The 17,179-nt window shown below is 36.7% G+C and overlaps 2 protein-coding genes across 4 annotated transcripts; one reads left to right on the top strand and one right to left on the bottom strand.

Annotated features, from left to right (window-relative positions):
• Positions 1–2,402: 2,402 nt before the first annotated feature.
• LOC130720698 (putative RNA polymerase II subunit B1 CTD phosphatase RPAP2 homolog) lies at positions 2,403–8,290 on the top strand. 2 transcript variants are annotated; one of them, XM_057571380.1, is made up of 7 exons: positions 2,403–2,654; positions 3,880–4,505; positions 4,731–5,540; positions 5,630–5,823; positions 5,919–6,182; positions 7,027–7,185; positions 7,943–8,290. In XM_057571380.1, exons 2-7 carry the CDS (start codon positions 3,917–3,919, stop codon positions 8,045–8,047), a joined length of 2,121 nt encoding a protein of 706 aa, XP_057427363.1. In that variant the 5' UTR covers positions 2,403–2,654; positions 3,880–3,916; the 3' UTR covers positions 8,048–8,290. The 2 variants fall into 2 exon arrangements, with proteins under 2 accessions (XP_057427363.1, XP_057427364.1); XM_057571381.1 differs by having other exon boundaries at positions 2,403–2,988.
• An 83-nt stretch (positions 8,291–8,373) lies between these two features.
• On the bottom strand, positions 8,374–12,250 carry LOC130720699 (protein WVD2-like 4). Of its 2 annotated transcripts, none has more exons than XM_057571383.1 (9): positions 11,954–12,250; positions 10,793–10,988; positions 10,332–10,691; positions 10,174–10,232; positions 9,912–9,989; positions 9,688–9,757; positions 9,535–9,606; positions 9,304–9,411; positions 8,374–9,051 (listed from the first exon to the last, which is right to left on the bottom strand). In XM_057571383.1, the coding sequence occupies exons 2-9, from the start codon at positions 10,982–10,984 to the stop codon at positions 8,614–8,616; spliced, it is 1,377 nt and encodes a 458-aa protein (XP_057427366.1). In that variant the 5' UTR covers positions 10,985–10,988; positions 11,954–12,250; the 3' UTR covers positions 8,374–8,613. The 2 variants fall into 2 exon arrangements, with proteins under 2 accessions (XP_057427366.1, XP_057427365.1); XM_057571382.1 differs by having other exon boundaries at positions 9,688–9,760; positions 11,954–12,249.
• Positions 12,251–17,179: the final 4,929 nt, after the last annotated feature.

Below are 17,179 nucleotides of genomic sequence, written 5' to 3'. Positions count from 1 at the left end.
TGGATCTTTTCACGTTGAAACATTTGGAGAGGCCTTTGGAGGCAGAGCCCTAAGTTCTTTAGGATCCCTTACATTTTTCTATTGTAATTTTGATGTTTTGCTACCTTTTTCTTGAATTGTTTCCTATGACTATGAGGAACTAATCCTCTCTTGTACTGGGGATATGATATAGTTTTCTCTAAACTATGTTTTGATACGTTTCAGTTATATATGAATGGTTATTTTAGTTCATGAATTTCTTCTTTAATTTTATTGAATCCAATCGCGAAAGGGTTTCATGCTATCGTTTGCACAATTGGGAAATTGGTAGATGATAGGGATCTAGGAAGAAATTGAATAAGGGTCTCTACGCCTTAGGGATAAGGGTAGCAATTTATTTGTGTTTTCCTGAACATGAAATTGAATCTCTAGTTAATTAGGATTAGGTACTAAGGAATTAGCTATCACTAATTAACTAGAAGGGGTGCTTGACTAAGGGATTAGCAAGTAAACATATAGGCTTAGCACCATGAACAGATTTAACTAATTTCATATATAATTGTAGCGGGTAGAAACATAGCAAGGGTAAACGAAATCAATTCCCTGGTGCGCTTTTCTCTAAGTGATTTCAAATCAGTAATTATCTTTTCCACGTTTTCTTGTTACTTCGTTCTATCAACCAACTAAACCCTCTTTTAATTTTGCTTTTCATCCTTACAGCGAGAATTTGGTAACATTAGGAAGTAAACTATCACAATCCTTGAGGTTCGATAAATTAAAACCCCGGGCGAAACTGTACACTTGCAGTTTGGCACATCAACATGGCTTTAAGAGGTTTATATAGGGTTTTCTTTGCTCGTTAGTGGCTCTGGGTTCTTATGGTTTTGTTCCATTCTTTCTTCTTCTTCTTCTTCTTAACTGATGGAAGCACGGTGGTGGTGGTGATAAAGACTTTGTTGACGGCGACGAGAAAGCTTGAGGAGAGGGCTTCAATATGTTCTTGAGATAGGACGGTGGTAACAACGACACAGTATTCTATGGCGGAAACGGTGGATTTGGTTCCAATAAAAAGTTGAGGAAGAAGAGGATGAGAGAAGACCCAAGAGGAAGAAGAGGATGAGGAACTAGAGGGAACGACAAACAACCTGTTTGCATTGCAGAACTATCTTCCTCATTTCTTCAATACACTGTTAAAGTTTCATCTAGCAGTGGTCTGTGCTATCATGAGGACCTAGAAGTGAGAAACGATGATCATCCTTTGTTTATGAATTCTTCTGTTGCCTTTGGTTCACATGATTTGGATGATTTTTTTTCTGCAAAATGGTTCGATTTCTGTTATGTCTGATCTATTTCGGAAACCGCAAGAAAAGAATGTTCATTTTCAATTTTTTCTCTTCAACCCATTTACATTGCAGAGGTTTGGGTTGTTTGTAAATTGGGGATTAGAATTTGATGTTCTAGGTTGATGTTGTGCTCTAGAAATTGGGTGATGTTGTTGGGTTGTGTTGTTCTCTTGTTGTAGTTTTGTTCTGGAAATCGATGTTCTTGGTTATGTTGGGGGTTGAGGAATATGATTTATGTTTGTGGGTTCAAGTTTGGTTGAGGCAGTTTTTTTTTTCTAGTTGGAGATCATGAAGGGAAGAACAATGATGATACTCATGAATTTTTGTATGTGTTTATTTAGAGATTAATATTTCTGAAATTAGAAATTAGTATTTTTAAAAAATAATTTTAATTAATTAAATTAATAATTAAATATGTGTCATTTAAAATTAATTAAAAATGACGTGTATAAGACCACATCAGCATTCACCTACCATTCAACAAGCTCGTCGGAGCTCCGGTGTCAGGTGGTGACTTACTCAAATGTTGTGCAAACATGAGGACCTTTTGCTAATTTTTTCTTGGAGAGAGACCTATGTGAAACAGTGACACAAACACAATGATCAATTTAAAGATTAAGCCTAAATTTAAATATTTAAATGAATTTGCTTGTTTCCTAAGTGCTTAAGGAGTATTCTTTTTGTGTAGTTTTCACTTTTCATAGGTTGTTTTTTATTGGGGCATGTGTTGGGTATTATTTTGATCAACTTTTACTGTAAAGGTTTTTGGCCCCTCTTTTTATTTGGGTTACCTCCTCTTCTTATCTATTGTTTGAGTCTCGAAGTTTTTCTTTTTTTGCTACATCGAAAAACTGTTTCGAAGTTTTTCATAATAATATGAACTCATTTTACTTAAAAAGTTAAATATTAAAATAAATTGTAACAAATATCCAATTTTGAACATTTTTCTATGTTAACGTAAAATTTCAAAATTATACATTACTCATCAGCTTATTTTTATAATTCAAATTTTGAAATTTAAGTTTTATTGTAAAATTGATAAATTCCACTTAAATTTTAAAGTAGCAAACCGGTAATAAACAAGTGTAGTGTGGCGTTTGCTGGAGAAGTCTTTCCTTCTTCAATCCCTAATCCAATCTCCTCCTTCCCCTCGTCTCAGATACTCATACCAGCGTGCTAGTAACCCCTCTGCTTCTTCCACTTTAAAATTCAACTACTCCTTCCCTTCAATTCAATTGAAATATCTAACCCACTCACGTTAGAGAAAAAGCAATTCTTCAATCTTTCGTTTCCATCGAAACCCTTTGCTTTCATCGACTCAAACATAGCACAGTAACGATCTTTCTTTCATTTTCTGCATTCTGTTATTCAAACTAAGTAGTTAATCTAAACTTGTTGCTCTTTGTGTTTGTGATCATTGAGATTTCTTTGAGAATTAAATTCTTCTTAGCTGAACTTGCTGTAGTTAATCTAAACTTGTTACGCACACACACATAGTCCATATTTCAGCTTCTAAACCCCCAAATTCAGAATAGAAGCCCTAATTTCACCCATCTCCATCCAATAGCTGCTGCCCCATCCACCTCCGACCCATTCCCGGTTACCTGAGGCCCCGCGACCACTCCGGTCTCCGGCCACCGCGTCTCTGCTCCATCCAATCTCTTAGGTAATTTTTCTCTTCAATTTTTTCGTTTTTCCACTCTGTTTCTGCGTCCTCTCACCTCTGTTTCTCAGTTTCCCTCTCTCTAATCTCCCAAAGGCTTGTTTCTGACTTACTTTTGATTCCTCTCCTCTGTTACAACTTACAAGTTACTACCTTCTGTCCCTTCTCCTTTCTCCTCTGTCACTGTTTGCTTAAATCTCTGTTTTCTTTCCCCTTTTTAGTGCAAGTGGCATAGGCACTCAACTTGACTACACTACATTGGGATTGGATGATTAGTTATTTAGATTAAATTCTACTCTTTAGACTTTATTTTTCATGTCAATTAAAACATCAAGTCTTGAATTTGTCATGATGTTTTGGTAATTGGTATGTAATATGCTCAATGAGAGTATGGGACTTAATATCTATCTAGTATCTAATATCTATTGAACCTTTGTTATCATATTTGCTATTGTATCTATGATGTTGAGCCTATATTTGATGTTATAAGTTGTTATTAGTTAGCAGAATTTTTATTTGTTGTATTGTATAATTGCATTATGCAGGTTTTTAATGTGTGTATGTATAATTGTATATATATATATATATATATAAATATATATATATATATATATTTATATTTATAATTTTTTTTATTAAGGCCGCCATGGCACTGCCATAAATATATGGCGGTATTTTGGCTTTCCGCCATCCGTCATTGATAACACTGATATTTATGTATATTTGCTTTTAATGATTAATTGTTTCATTTTTTCCCTTTCCCCTTATATGTTGGTTATGATTGGTTGAGTGCTATAGCAGAATGGATTGCTCTATTTATGCCTTAAGTTTTGAATTTTGTTGGAATGTACTCAATCTAGTAACTTATGGGGGACTTTCTTGTACATGGGGCAGTTTTTAGATACTTGGTTGCTTCTGAGGCTTTGGTTCAATGGCAAAGAACCAACATGTTTTTGTCAAAGATGCTGTTTTCAAATTGCAAATGTCCCTCCTTGAAGGCATCCGAAGCGAAGACCAGCTGTTTGCAGCTGGGTCTTTGATATCGAGGAGTGACTATGAAGATGTTGTGACTGAGAGGTCCATTACAAATGTATGCGGTTATCCACTCTGCCGCAATGGTTTACCCTCTGATCGCCCCCGGAAGGGTAGATATCGGATTTCGCTGAAGGAGCACAAAGTTTATGATCAGCACGAGACGTACATGTTTTGTTCTTCCACTTGTGTTGTTAACAGCAAAGCTTTTGCTGGGACCTTGCAAGGTGAGAGGTGCCCGACTGTGGACCCAGAGAAACTCAACGATGTTCTCAGGTTGTTTGAGAATTTGAATGCAGAACCTGTGGAGGATTTGGGGAAGGGTGGAGATTTAGGTTTGTCTGGCTTGAGAATCCAGGAGAAAACTGAGTCCAGCACAGGGGAGGTGTCCTTGGAGCAGTGGCTTGGACCTTCAAATGCAATTGAGGGTTATGTACCAAAGCAAAGAAAGAGTGATTCTAAGAGTTCTCAGAAAAATATTAAAAAAGGTGAGAATTTTATGGAATTCTTGATAATTAAGACCCTAGGTAGTCAGATAGCCTTATGCAATTTCTTGCTTGAGATTGTCTTTGTTTATTGTCTCATATTCAATGTTTGATCTATGGGTGATTCTGATTTCTGAGGACCAAATTTCTGTGAAATGGAATAGTGAAGTGATAAGTTCTTATTCTTTTTCACTTTCCAACAAAGTGAGATTTGATTATGAATTGCAGGGTCCAAAGCTAGTCGTGGCAGGTTGAATGATGACAAAAAATTAATTTACAGTGAGATGGACTTCATGAGTACTATAATTACGCAAGATGAGTATAGTGTTTCTAAAGTATCATCAGGTCAAACAGACACAACTGCTGATCATCAAATTAAGCCAGTGGCCAAAGTGGAGGTGCCAAAAAAGGCTGATAAAGTGGCTAGTAAAGATGATGATAGTGTACAAGATCTGTCTTCATCTTTCAAGAGTAGTCTAAATTTAAGTACCTCAGAAAAAGAGAAGGAAATAGATAAATCAGATGAACCTGTTATCAAATCCTCTCTGAATCCTTCTGTTGAAAAGATAGCTGTTCATTCTTCCACCATGTCAGAAATACTTGATGTAGAACAGAATATTTCTGAAAGGAAATCAATACAACTCCAAGGGGAAACAAGTAGAGTTGCTGCTAATCAGAATGCCTTCACCTCCAGTTTAGATCCTGTCAATGTTGAAGGGGAATTTCAAATAGAAAAAGAAACTGGATCATACAAGACTAGACCCAAATCTTCTCTTAAGTCCACTGGTAAAAATAAACTTAGTCGCTCTGTTACTTGGGCTGATGAGAAAACCAACAGCTCTGGGAGTAAAGATCTTTGTTCAGTTAGAGAATTTGGGGATGGAGATATTAAAAAAGAATCTGATTTAGAGGGTAATATAGATGTTACTGATGATGATGAAGATATAGTACGTCGTGCATCAGCAGAAGCATGTGCAATTGCATTGAGCCAAGCATCAGAAGCAGTTGCATCTGGAGACTCAGATATCACTGATGCTGGTAATTACCATTTCTTTAAAAAGGCTTTCTATTCAAATATTAAATGATTCCTTAAATAATTTCTTGTCTGTCAATGAATCTTGTTGCAGTTTCTGAAGCTGGAATCATTATATTGCCATCTTCCCATGATGTTGTTGAGGAAGGTACTATGGAGGATGTTGATATTCCAGAAACAGATGCAGTTACTCTGAAATGGCCTAGAAAGCCTGGAATTTCTGATTTTGACTTGTTTGACTCTGAAGACTCATGGTATGACCCTCCACCAGAGGGTTTCAGTTTGACTGTAAGTGTCTAGTAAGCATTTTTACAAATATTCAAACTGTACAAGTTTTCATGGTTCTCTGACGTTCCTCATTTTTTCATAAAACTTTATTTCAGTTGTCACCTTTTGCATCTATGTGGAATGCCCTCTTTTCGTGGACAACATCATCTTCTTTGGCATATATATATGGGAGGGATGTAAGTTTTCATGAAGACTTTCTATCAGTTAACGGGAGAGAATATCCTTGCAAAATTATCTTGACAGATGGTCGGTCATCTGAAATAAAGCAAGCTTTAGCCAGTTGTCTTGCTCGAGCTTTACCTGCAGTTGTCGCTGAGCTCAGGCTGCCAATTCCAGTATCTACCTTAGAGCAAGGGGTGGTATGATTCTGAAGTTATCTGTTTATTTTCATTTATGTTGTATTATAGTTCTAAATTAAGTTTAGAACAGATTTATTACACTCTGGTAGGCATGGCCTAATTGATGTAACACTATTGATTTAGATGTGTCTAATATGTTTGTCAACCCCATTACCCCCCCCCCCCCCTCACCACCACCACCAAGAAAAAGAAATGTTCATACTTCAGAGTCACATGTGCACGTAAAATAAGGATGATTCTGAAGTTATCTGTTTATTTTCATTTATGTTGTATTATAGTTCTAAATTAAGTTTAGAACAGATTTAATACACTCTGGTAGGCATGGCCTAATTGATGTAACACTATTGATTTAGATGTGTCTAATATGTTTGTCAACCCCATTACCCCCCGCCCCCCCCCCCCCCCTCCCTCTCACCACCACCACCAAGAAAAAGAAATGTTCATACTTCAGAGTCACATGTGCACGTAAAATAAGGATGTCAACCATTTTGACATGCAAATGGAAAATTCTCTTCATATGAAAAGATGAATCATTATTTTAAGCATCACTTTAGAAATTTGTGAATGAAGGGGAGTCTTGATGCAATGTTATTGAATGTGAAATCTGCCTCTTGCAAGGTTAGGTTTTGGGTCTTTTGACCCTTAAGTGGACCCAACACGTGGTGGGATCTATACAGCACTAGGCTGCCTTCTATTTCAAAGTTTAGCAATTCACGAGAGTTTATGGGTTGCGCATAGTCCTAAGATATAATCTTCATATCTGTGTTGAGGAAATATATTAAATATATCCAATTACTTGTTTATACGGATGGATTATATGGAAGTTCTCACAACTTTTTCTTAGGTATGCTTGCTGGATACAATGTCATTTGTGGATGCACTTCCAGCATTCAGAATGAAACAATGGCAAGTTGTTGTTCTTTTGTTCATTGATGCATTGTCCGTTTGTAGAATACCTGCTCTTATCTCATACATGATGGATCGGAGGGACTTGTTTCACAAGGTGAGAGACCCTTTGTTTTTATTGTACTGATTTATTATTTTATGTACATGACTATATCAGGCATCTGATTGATACACATGAAGCATTACATAATGATGTTGGATTGCATAGATAACATGACCTAGTAAGCTTAAACCCTTATTATGACAATGATCTTTTGGCTTAGGTAGTTCAGTTGACGTCTAATATATATTCAATTCTCGATAATTTCATTTGCTAGCGTTTGTTACTTTTCATCTGGATTTCCCTTAACTCTTTATATTCATTCTGTTGTGAACTTAACTATATAAATCTCAAATTACTTGACTGCCTTGTCCTTAATTTTGTTTTCCTTCTACAGCTTACGCTTGATAGCCATATTTTATGATCCTATTATTAAGTTCATCTCATATGGTTATTCTCCCATGCAGACTTGAAATTCTTGTTTCAAACTTTGGGCACTACATCTTGTTTATTGAACGTACATGTTACTTGAAAAAGAATGCCCAACTTGGAAGTTTTCCTTTTACTATGATTTCCTTGGTCTGTGTGGGTGTTTCCAAGGGGATGTGCGACACAGTTAACTTTTTAATTCAACATATAAACTTATCTATGATGGCTTGCAAAAATTCCTATAAGGCTAAGCTGGAAAATAGAGCTTAATGTATCCTTACTAATTTGAAGTTTTATAGTTTATCTTATGCCGCGTCTTGTAATAATTTTCACTCTACTCTCAAATTTGCTTACCATTGTTCTGGTGTTCGTTTTGATGAAACAGGTTCTGAATGGTTCCCAATTAGGTATGGAAGAGTATGAGGTTTTGAAGGATCTCATTATTCCACTTGGCAAAGCACCTCATTTCTCTTCTCAAAGGGGAGCGTGACAACACAAAATTTCAATCTTAATGGCCAAACACCGGGACTTCATGAAACACCTATGTTTCTTTAATGATTGAGTGCAATATTTTTTTTCCTTTGGAAAAATTACCTTTCCAGCATTGAAGTGCTAGGACATGCTTTAATGCTAAGATAGTGGGAGTGATGAATGCAAAATTGGTATTCAAATTGACAATATTCTGAAGTTGTGTTCGAATTAAATGACAGTTTATCGAATGTTGTGAGGCTCAGAGGCTGTCTCCTAGTTTTACTTCTTATAGAAACAATGTCAGGTCAGGGGATTAAAGGACAAATATTCTTCAACACAACTACATGAAAATCTAACCAAAATCACATTAACACATTAACCGATTGCAAAATCATGAATTCACAAGCCTCTCTTACAATTACAAACAGTAACAATTCAATATAAGAAGCAACTATCTTCAATGCAATACATGTTTATGGTGAATATGAAGCAAACCTCTATATTCACAATAATAATAATAATGAAATAACTGGTAATATGGGAGTCCTATGTATACATAAATAAATGCTTTTCAGGTACAGGAATCTATACTCCAACAGTAACCTCATATGAAACAATCTCAGTTGTGGATGAATTCAAGGCCAGATCACCATTCTCAGCAAGGTCATTTTGGGATTCTAGGACCATGCCATTTTGGAATTCAGCATTGCTAACTGGTAGATCTTGACATTCTTCATTGCTTCCTACACCAGCTTTTGCACCTTGGTCGGTTTCTGAGACCTTACTTGTAGAATCTCTTTCGGTTTTGTTGGTTGCAGTTTCCTGAGGCTGCAGCTTGGCTTGAGATTTTTTGTTTTGTTTCTTTGAAATCACATCTTTATATCCCTTTATCTTTGCCTTGGTTGAATCATTCAGCTGTTGCTTCACACGAGGGCTAGAACAAGATTTATCCTCTGAATTGGTGTTCACAGCAGATCCTTTGTTCCTTCCAAGTTTTGGGGATTTTGGGCGTGTTGTAGGTATCTACTCAGTAAATAAAGTCCATCAGAAAGAATATGAAAGAGTATATCCCATGAAATAAATACTGAAGAAGAAAGAGTAGGTTCTTCAGCTAAATAACACATAATGAACTAGCATTTGTAGAACCATGGCAAACTTCATTGACATGAAAATTTGAGGAAGAAAAAACTGTAATTCTGAGAGTGGACAAAGTAACTCAGAACTTATTATTAGAAGACAGTATAATTTGGGAGAACATGTGGCTAGATGAGTTACCTTCTTCAGTTCAACTTTTGGAGGAGGTTCCTTATAGAAATTTGGCATTGGAGCTGCTTTGAATGTCATCTTCTTCCTCATTTGTTTGATCTCCACCTCCTGGTTTTCCTGCCAAAAATCAGAAGAAAAAAAGGAGAGAATAAGCCAAAAGCAGCAGATAAGCTTCCAGTGAAAACTCAAACCACTAGGAACAGAATCTCTTAACCTCATCTTAGTTTTTCACATTGGTACCTTTGATTTCTCTTGCAGGTTAGTTTTCTCTGCCTCCTTTTCCTGAATTTTCTCTTCTATCTTCGAGAAGAACTGATGAAAAAGGAGAAAATAAAGTTAATAACTCGCAGATGCAATATTAATATAAATAGGCTGTAAGGTTTCAACAACAACCTCCTTCCGCTTTTCAGCTCGTTCTTGCAATCTGGAGGAAAATCCAGAACCACTGTTCCTCCGCGTAGCACTTCTGATAGCATATACACAAAATTTCATGCATATGTTAGCTAAAGAAAAAGAAGAAATTCAGAAAAGCCAATAACAAGTATTCAAATCCTAATAAGATGGATGGACAAGCTAGAATGACATGATGATCTCAGAGTTTAAGTGTATAATCTTACGAAGTAGTGGAATGAGAATCATCATCCTCTTTATTTGATCTTTCAGTTTTTGCTGGGTTTGAAATCTGATCAACAGGTCTGCAATAATGTCACAAATTCATAAACCACTCAGCCGAAAAATGCAGAGCACTCTCTAAAAGATATGTATAGTTTTCAATACAATTGAGTCTACCTAAGATTGAAATACATTGGCAGAGAATATTATAAACTGAGATAAACTGTAAATAAGGATTCAGTAAATCTTGGAAGTTAAGAAATTTACATGGATGCCTCAGATGTAAGACTCTTGGCAACTGCCTTAACTGAAGTAGACCTTCCAAACTGGTAGAAAAAACAGAAGTCATGAACATGGAGACCAGTTAAAAGAAGCTATCAGCTACAAAAAGAAAGACACTGAGAAGAAAAGAAAAGAAAATCTACCACAGAGCGTTTAAAGCTATTCATTGATGCCAAAGAAGTCCTTTGGTTAGAATTTCCAGGATTTGTCTTTGCCTCCTTAGAGTTTACTTCAGAGTTTGTCAACCTGCTCGAAAGTCGAACGGAAGTCGCAGATCTAACCCCATTACCTTGATTAGCAAGCTTACTTTCTGTCTTCACAAGAATTCCATCAGTGCTTTTCTTCATACCATCTCCGCGAGCTGATTTGGCTGGGAAAGAAAGGCTCTTGGAAATGTTTGGCCTCTGTGTTTGAGATGATGAAGTTGAGGTCTTCACATTGTGTTTATCTTTGGTTGCAGGTTTATTGTTCTTTCCAGCAACACCATTCTTGCTACCAGGCTCCTAACCATGTTAAAATGAATTAGTTAAAGTGGTCCATCATGTACTATGTGCGGTAACTGTTTCATTGACGATAAACGATTCTGATACACTGTATATGGTACCTTGGAACGTTTTGGGATTTTACTTGCTGTTGAGTTGTGGCTTTCAGGTTCTATTGTCGGTTCAGATACTTCATTCTTGGCCTGCATTTCTGCATTAGGGTTGTTTTCAGCTTCTTTATTTGGGCTCTCCTTGGTTGTTTCCCCAATAACATGTTTCTCGTCCTCCATTGCAACTCCATTTTCAGATTCCATTGTGCTATAAATAGTCACAAAAAATAAAGTCCAGTATGATCAGTTATAAAAGAAAAACACTTCTATTTTTTCGGTTCCTGAATCACATAACTAAATACGCAGAACATGGAATAGAAAATCCAATTAAATATGCACATTTCTTCAAAGCTTTAACCTCTCAAGGCTTCTAGCTTCTTTGGATTGTGAATGATACAGATAAATCAACAAAGGATGGCTAAATCTCTCAAAATGTTTTGCCTAATTATGCAAGCAGTGGTAACTACTAACTAGTATTCCAGACCATAATATATAACATGTATATGCCATTGCAATTCAGCAAAAGCACACACACCCTTAGATTATAATTTTCACTTAAAATTCCAGATCCTACTGAAGGAAGCAGTTCTCTGAAAATCAAATCATATTTAAGGACATATGTAAAACATCAAGAGTAAACAGTGTCTTCTGATCCATCTTAATGTGCATTCTCTGCAAAATTTTCCACAGCCCCTTGAATTTTTTCAAATCCCCAACTTGAATATACATTTTCTAATAACAGAATCTAGTACAACTTTAATTCTGTGCAACATTTGACACAAATCTAGACTCACATTCATCACCACTGATCAACCCTTCCTTTATCTCTCCAAATTGAAATGAAACTACTTAAAATTCCATCATTATCCTCAGATTCCAATACCAATTCTCTCAGTAAGAACAAAAAATTAACAAAAAAACAAAAAATCTTGGAATGACATTGGATCTTCATCCCCTGCAACAAACTCCTCACAAAATCAACACAAACCCAGATAAAAATGAGCTTGATTTATATATAAGAAAAAAACCATAGTCCAATAAAACAAGCTAAGCAGAATCCAAATCAAAACAACAGAAACATAGAATTCAATCTGGAAAACAAACACAAATGTGGGAATTCATGTCTTCTATATACTCTGGATCATATGCATATGAAACACACACTTTGAATACCTCTAGAACTTGGTTTCTGATCAGTGTTGACTCGATTTACGAACAGGATTACAAATTCAGACACTGAATTGTGCTAATAGATTTTGATGATCGATGGTTGTTTTGTTTGGTTTGGATTAGAAGAAATGGAATTTGAAGTGTGTGTCAGTGAGATAGTTGAAACTGAAAGATGATGGAGTTGGTGACACTGAAGTTTTGGGTGCATATATGCAAGAGAAGAGAAGAAGAGAGATTTGTGGGAAGAAAGAAAGAAAGATGAAGTGGGACAAGCTTTCAATGAATGGAATAGATAGATAGATTAATAGGAACTGCCACAATGACTCTTCTACCACCACTCCCTGTAACATGTAACCGTCACAAGAATAATAATATTTCTTTTTCTCTTTCATGGTTTACTTCTTACCTTGTTTTCACTGTCTTCACAAAGTATTTTGAGGTGAAATGAAACTATGTGCTTGGGTAATTGAATTATTTAAAAGAATTAGGGTGGGGGTGGTGCCCTAAGGTAAGGATAACTAGCAATCTCCAATAGCGGTTATAGATGACTTACGGTAAGAAATGAGGGTTCGAATTTGCAACATGTTAAATACGAGATTCTGTCAATTGTTTTGCTCCATTGAATTAATTTTTTGGAGCATTAATTTTCTCACCACACCTTTTAGATATTTGATAGCAATCTCTTTTACACTTTTAATTTGTAAAATGTATTATTTGCATTCCACATTTATAAGTACGATGTGTAATTCGTTCCAGCAATATGAGTACACCGAATATTAGTGGTGTGAGAATATGTGAGGATGGTAGAAAAATTAATGTTAATGACCCAACCAACCTTTGCTAATCTGTGTTTTTGACATAAATGATAAAATAATTGAGTAACATTGCCTTTTTGTCTGTATGTATGTTTATATGCTTGAGGAAGTTTACAATTTACGTGTGTAGTTATTTATTCATCCGAAAGTTTACTTTATCAATCATTGCATCATATGATTGTAACCCAAAAATAGAAAATTGATTTGAATCAATTGTTGAAACCATCTTCTGGAAGAGAGTGCCACTGCCAGCAAAATTTGTCATTAGAAAATTTCTGGGAGAATAAAGAGAAAGAAACAGTTCATTTTTTGTTTGTATATTTTGGAGATTTTGAGGACCAGGCGCAACGGTTATACCATGGAACTTTATGATCACAAGTTCAGAGCATAGGAAGAGATTCTTAATAGGGTTAAATATGTTTTTGGTCGCTCTAAAATAGGGATTGTTAATTTTAATTTCTTCATTTTTGTGAGTAATATTTTGTGACGGTTTAAACCAATACTAACATATTTTGTGACGGTTTTACTATAGTTTAAAACGTCATAAAATGTTAAAAAAAGGAATAAAAAGATTAAAATCAATAATTTACTATTTTAGAGATCGAAAATAAAATTTAAGGGAACTCTTTTAGGAGGCGTTTGTTTCAAGATTTGAAAAGAGATTCTCGGGAATATGAAGGTTGGGAATGAACATTCCTGCGTTTGTTACAAGATTGGGAACTATGTGTAAGATCAAGTTTTGATCTAGTAGTACAACTCTATGTTTTGATGATTACAAGTTAACCTTTTGATATGAACAATTGTGGTACTCTAACGTGTTTTTCTGAGTGTGCTATTTACAGGCTCTGACCTCAACTCAATCTCACACAAATCAGAAGCACTGTGTATAAAGAGTGACCCAAGCAACGCTTTCGCATTCACCATGTTCAGTATGAACAGTGGAAAAGCTTCAGAAGTTCTGAAGTTATACAAACTCTGATGAGGACTCAGTCACTAGAAGCTCTGAAGATCCAGAAGTTCTGATAACCAAGAAACACTGAAGGTTCAGATGTTCTGATGGTGTAGAAGACTCTGAAGTTGCAGAAGCTGAATAGTGGAAACTCTGAAGTCTAGAAGCAAGAAACTCTGAAGGCCATGTTCTTCCCTCTGAGTTCAGAATCAGAAGATACAATGGTCAGAGGATCTGTGCTTTCCCTCTGACTCTGATCAACCGGCTTCACAAGTTCCAATATGAAGCATTCCCCTGATCAGAAGTCTCCTAGGTTTAAAGGTCAAGTCGCTATCCAAGTACAAAAGCAACTGTACCTCCCTGACGACCTACCTAACGCTCTCAGCCACAGCAGAAGCTGGATTTTCCAGAACTGCCCTCCAACGGTAGCATTTCCCATGCATCGCTCAACCCTAATCCTTGGAGTATATATAGAGGCTGAAGATTGAAAGAAGCGGCTAGAAGCAATACATACGCGCAAGACATATTCAAATTATTCTAAGCTTTCTTTCATCTGAAATTCATTGAGTTTACTATTAGCTTTTTAGAAGCAAATCTCTTGTAAACAATTCTTTGATAAACAGTTTGTTTAGTTCCTTTAGGAGATCAAGGCTGATCGGATCCTAGAGAAGACTAAGAGAGTGAATCTTAGTGTGAGCTAAGTCAGTGTAATTGTTAGTCACTTGTAGGTTTCAAGTGCAGTTGTAACTCTTACCTGATTAGTGGATTGCCTTCATTCTAAGAAGGAAGAAATCACCTTAACGGGTGGACTGGAGTAGCTTGAGTGATTTATCAAGTGAACCAGGATAAAATCCTTGTGTGCTTTTCTATCTCTTATCTCTAGCACTTAAGTTCTCGAAAGATTTGTCAAAATCTTTAAGGTGGTAGTTTTGTACTGAAAACGTTATTCAAACCCCCCCCCCCCCCTTTCTACCGTTTTTCATACCTTCAATTGGTATCAGAGCGCAAGTTCTGATTACCACACCAAACAGTGTTCAGTGATCCGGGCCGGTGTGAAAAACAATGGCTGCCACCACCAATGAAACTCAAAGAGATGGTTACAATGCAAAGCCTCCTATGTTCGACGGTCAAAGGTTCGAATATTGGAAAGATAGACTGGAAAGTTTCTTTCTGGGTTTCGATGCAGATCTCTGGGATATTATTGTGGATGGCTACGAGCGTCCAGTTGATGCAGATGGCAAGAAGATCCCAAGGTCAGAGATGACTGCAGATCAAAAGAAGCTGTACTCACAACATCACAAAGCAAGAGCAATTCTTCTAAGTGCTATTTCCTATGAAGAGTACCAGAAGATTACAGATCGTGAGTTTGCTAAAGGCATTTTTGAATCTCTGAAGATGTCTCATGAAGGAAACAAGAAAGTCAAAGAATCAAAGGCATTGTCTTTGATCCAAAAGTATGAATCCTTCATCATGGAGCCAAATGAGTCCATTGAAGAAATGTTCTCCAGATTTCAGTTGCTTGTAGCTGGCATACGACCTCTCAACAAGAGCTACACAACAAAAGATCATGTCATAAGGGTCATCAGGTGTCTTCCTGAAAGTTGGATGCCTTTGGTGACTTCAATAGAGCTCACGAGAGACGTTGAGAATATGAGTTTAGAAGAACTCATCAGCATTTTGAAATGCCATGAGCTGAAGCGCTCAGAGATGCAAGATCTGAGGAAAAAGTCCATAGCCTTGAAATCCAAATCTGAAAAGGCTAAGGTTGAGAAGTCAAAAGCTCTTCAAGCTGAAGAAGAGGAATCTGAAGAAGCATCAGAAGATTCTGATGAAGATGAGCTGACTCTGATCTCCAAGAGACTCAACCGAATCTGGAAGCACAGGTAGAGCAAATACAAAGGCTCTGGAAAGGCAAAAGGAAAGTCTGAATCCTCAGGCCAGAAGAAGTCATCAATCAAGGAAGTCACATGTTTTGAGTGCAAAGAATCAGGGCACTACAAAAGTGACTGTCCAAAATTGAAGAAGGACAAGAAGCCAAAGAAGCACTTCAAGACCAAGAAGAGTCTGATGGTGACATTTGATGAATCAGAGTCAGAGGATGTTGACTCTGATGGTGAAGTCCAAGGACTCATGGCCATTGTCAAAGACAAAGGAGCAGAGTCAAAGGAAGCTGTTGACTCTGATTCAGAATCAGAAGGAGATCCTAACTCAGACGATGAAAATGAGGTATTCGCTTCTTTCTCTACCTCTGAACTGAAACATGCATTGTCTGATATTATGGATAAGTATAACTCTTTATTGTCTAAGCATAAGAAGCTGAAAAAGAACTTATCTGCTGTTTCCAAGACTCCTTCTGAACATGAGAAAATTATTTCTGATTTGAAAAATGATAATCATGCTTTAGTAAATTCTAACTCTGTGCTTAAGAACCAGATTGCTAAGTTAGAAGAAATTATTGCCTGTGATGCCTCTGATTGTAGAAATGAATCTAAGTATGAAAAGTCTTTTCAAAGATTCCTAGCTAAAAGCGTGGATAGAAGCTTAATGGCTTCAATGATCTATGGCGTAAGCAGAAATGGAATGCATGGCATTGGCTATTCTAAACCAATTAGAAATGAGCCCTCTGTGTCTAAAGCTAAATCCTTGTATGAATGCTTTGTTCCCTCTGGTACCATATTGCCTGATCCTGTACCTGCTAAAGTTGCTAAACATCCTCTTAAAAAGGGATCTTTCGCTATGACTAAATATCATGCAAATATTCCTTTAAAATATTATGTTGAGACACCCAAGGTGATCAGAACCTCTGGGGTAACTAACAAGAGAGGACCCAGAAAGTGGGTACCTAAGGACAAGATTATCTATGTTGCAGATATCCTTGATAGCTCCACTGAAACACCAATCATGGTATCTGGACAGTGGATGCTCGCGTCACATGACGGGAGAAAAGCGTATGTTCCGAGAGCTGAAACTTAAGCCTGGAGGCGAAGTTGGCTTTGGAGGAAATGAAAAGGGTAAAATTGTTGGTACTGGTACTATTTGTGTAGATAGTAGTCCATGCATTGATAATGTGTTATTGGTAGACGGCTTAACTCATAACTTATTGTCTATAAGTCAATTAGCTGACAAGGGTTATGATGTTATTTTCAATCAAAAGTCCTGCCGGGCTGTAAGTCAGATCGATGGCTCTGTTCTGTTTAACAGCAAGAGGAAGAACAACATCTATAAGATCAGATTATCTGAGTTGGAGGCTCAGAATGTGAAGTGCCTTCTGTCTGTTAATGAAGAGCAGTGGGTATGGCATAGACGGTTAGGGCATGCCAGTATGAGAAAGATTTCTCAGCTGAGCAAGCTAAACCTTGTCAGGGGCTTACCCAATCTGAAGTTCGCTTCAGACGCTCTTTGTGAAGCATGTCAGAAAGGCAAATTCACAAAAGTCCCTTTCAAGGCAAAGAATGTTGTCTCAAC

The sequence above is a fragment of the Lotus japonicus genome, chromosome 5, assembly GCF_012489685.1.
Source record: "Lotus japonicus ecotype B-129 chromosome 5, LjGifu_v1.2".
NCBI classification, from domain to species: Eukaryota; Viridiplantae; Streptophyta; class Magnoliopsida; order Fabales; family Fabaceae; genus Lotus; species Lotus japonicus.
The sequence above is the reverse complement of the archived record's forward strand: the minus strand, read 5'-3'. Positions and strand labels throughout refer to the sequence as shown.

Excerpts from the sequence above, each read along its gene's own strand:
- LOC130720698 (XM_057571380.1), top strand. The coding sequence starts at position 3,917 with ATGGCAAAGAACCAACATGTTTTTGTCAAAGATGCTGTTTTCAAATTG. Across the intron at positions 5,824-5,918 it reads CAGAGGGTTTCAGTTTGACT|TTGTCACCTTTTGCATCTAT; the intron begins GTAAGTGTCTAG and ends ACTTTATTTCAG. Across the intron at positions 6,183-7,026 it reads CTACCTTAGAGCAAGGGGTG|GTATGCTTGCTGGATACAAT; the intron begins GTATGATTCTGA and ends ACTTTTTCTTAG.
- LOC130720699 (XM_057571382.1), bottom strand. The coding sequence starts at position 10,984 with ATGGAATCTGAAAATGGAGTTGCAATGGAGGACGAGAAACATGTTATT. Across the intron at positions 9,761-9,911 it reads GATTCTCATTCCACTACTTC|AAGTGCTACGCGGAGGAACA; the intron begins GTAAGATTATAC and ends ATATGCTATCAG. Across the intron at positions 9,052-9,303 it reads CAAAAGTTGAACTGAAGAAG|ATACCTACAACACGCCCAAA; the intron begins GTAACTCATCTA and ends TTTACTGAGTAG.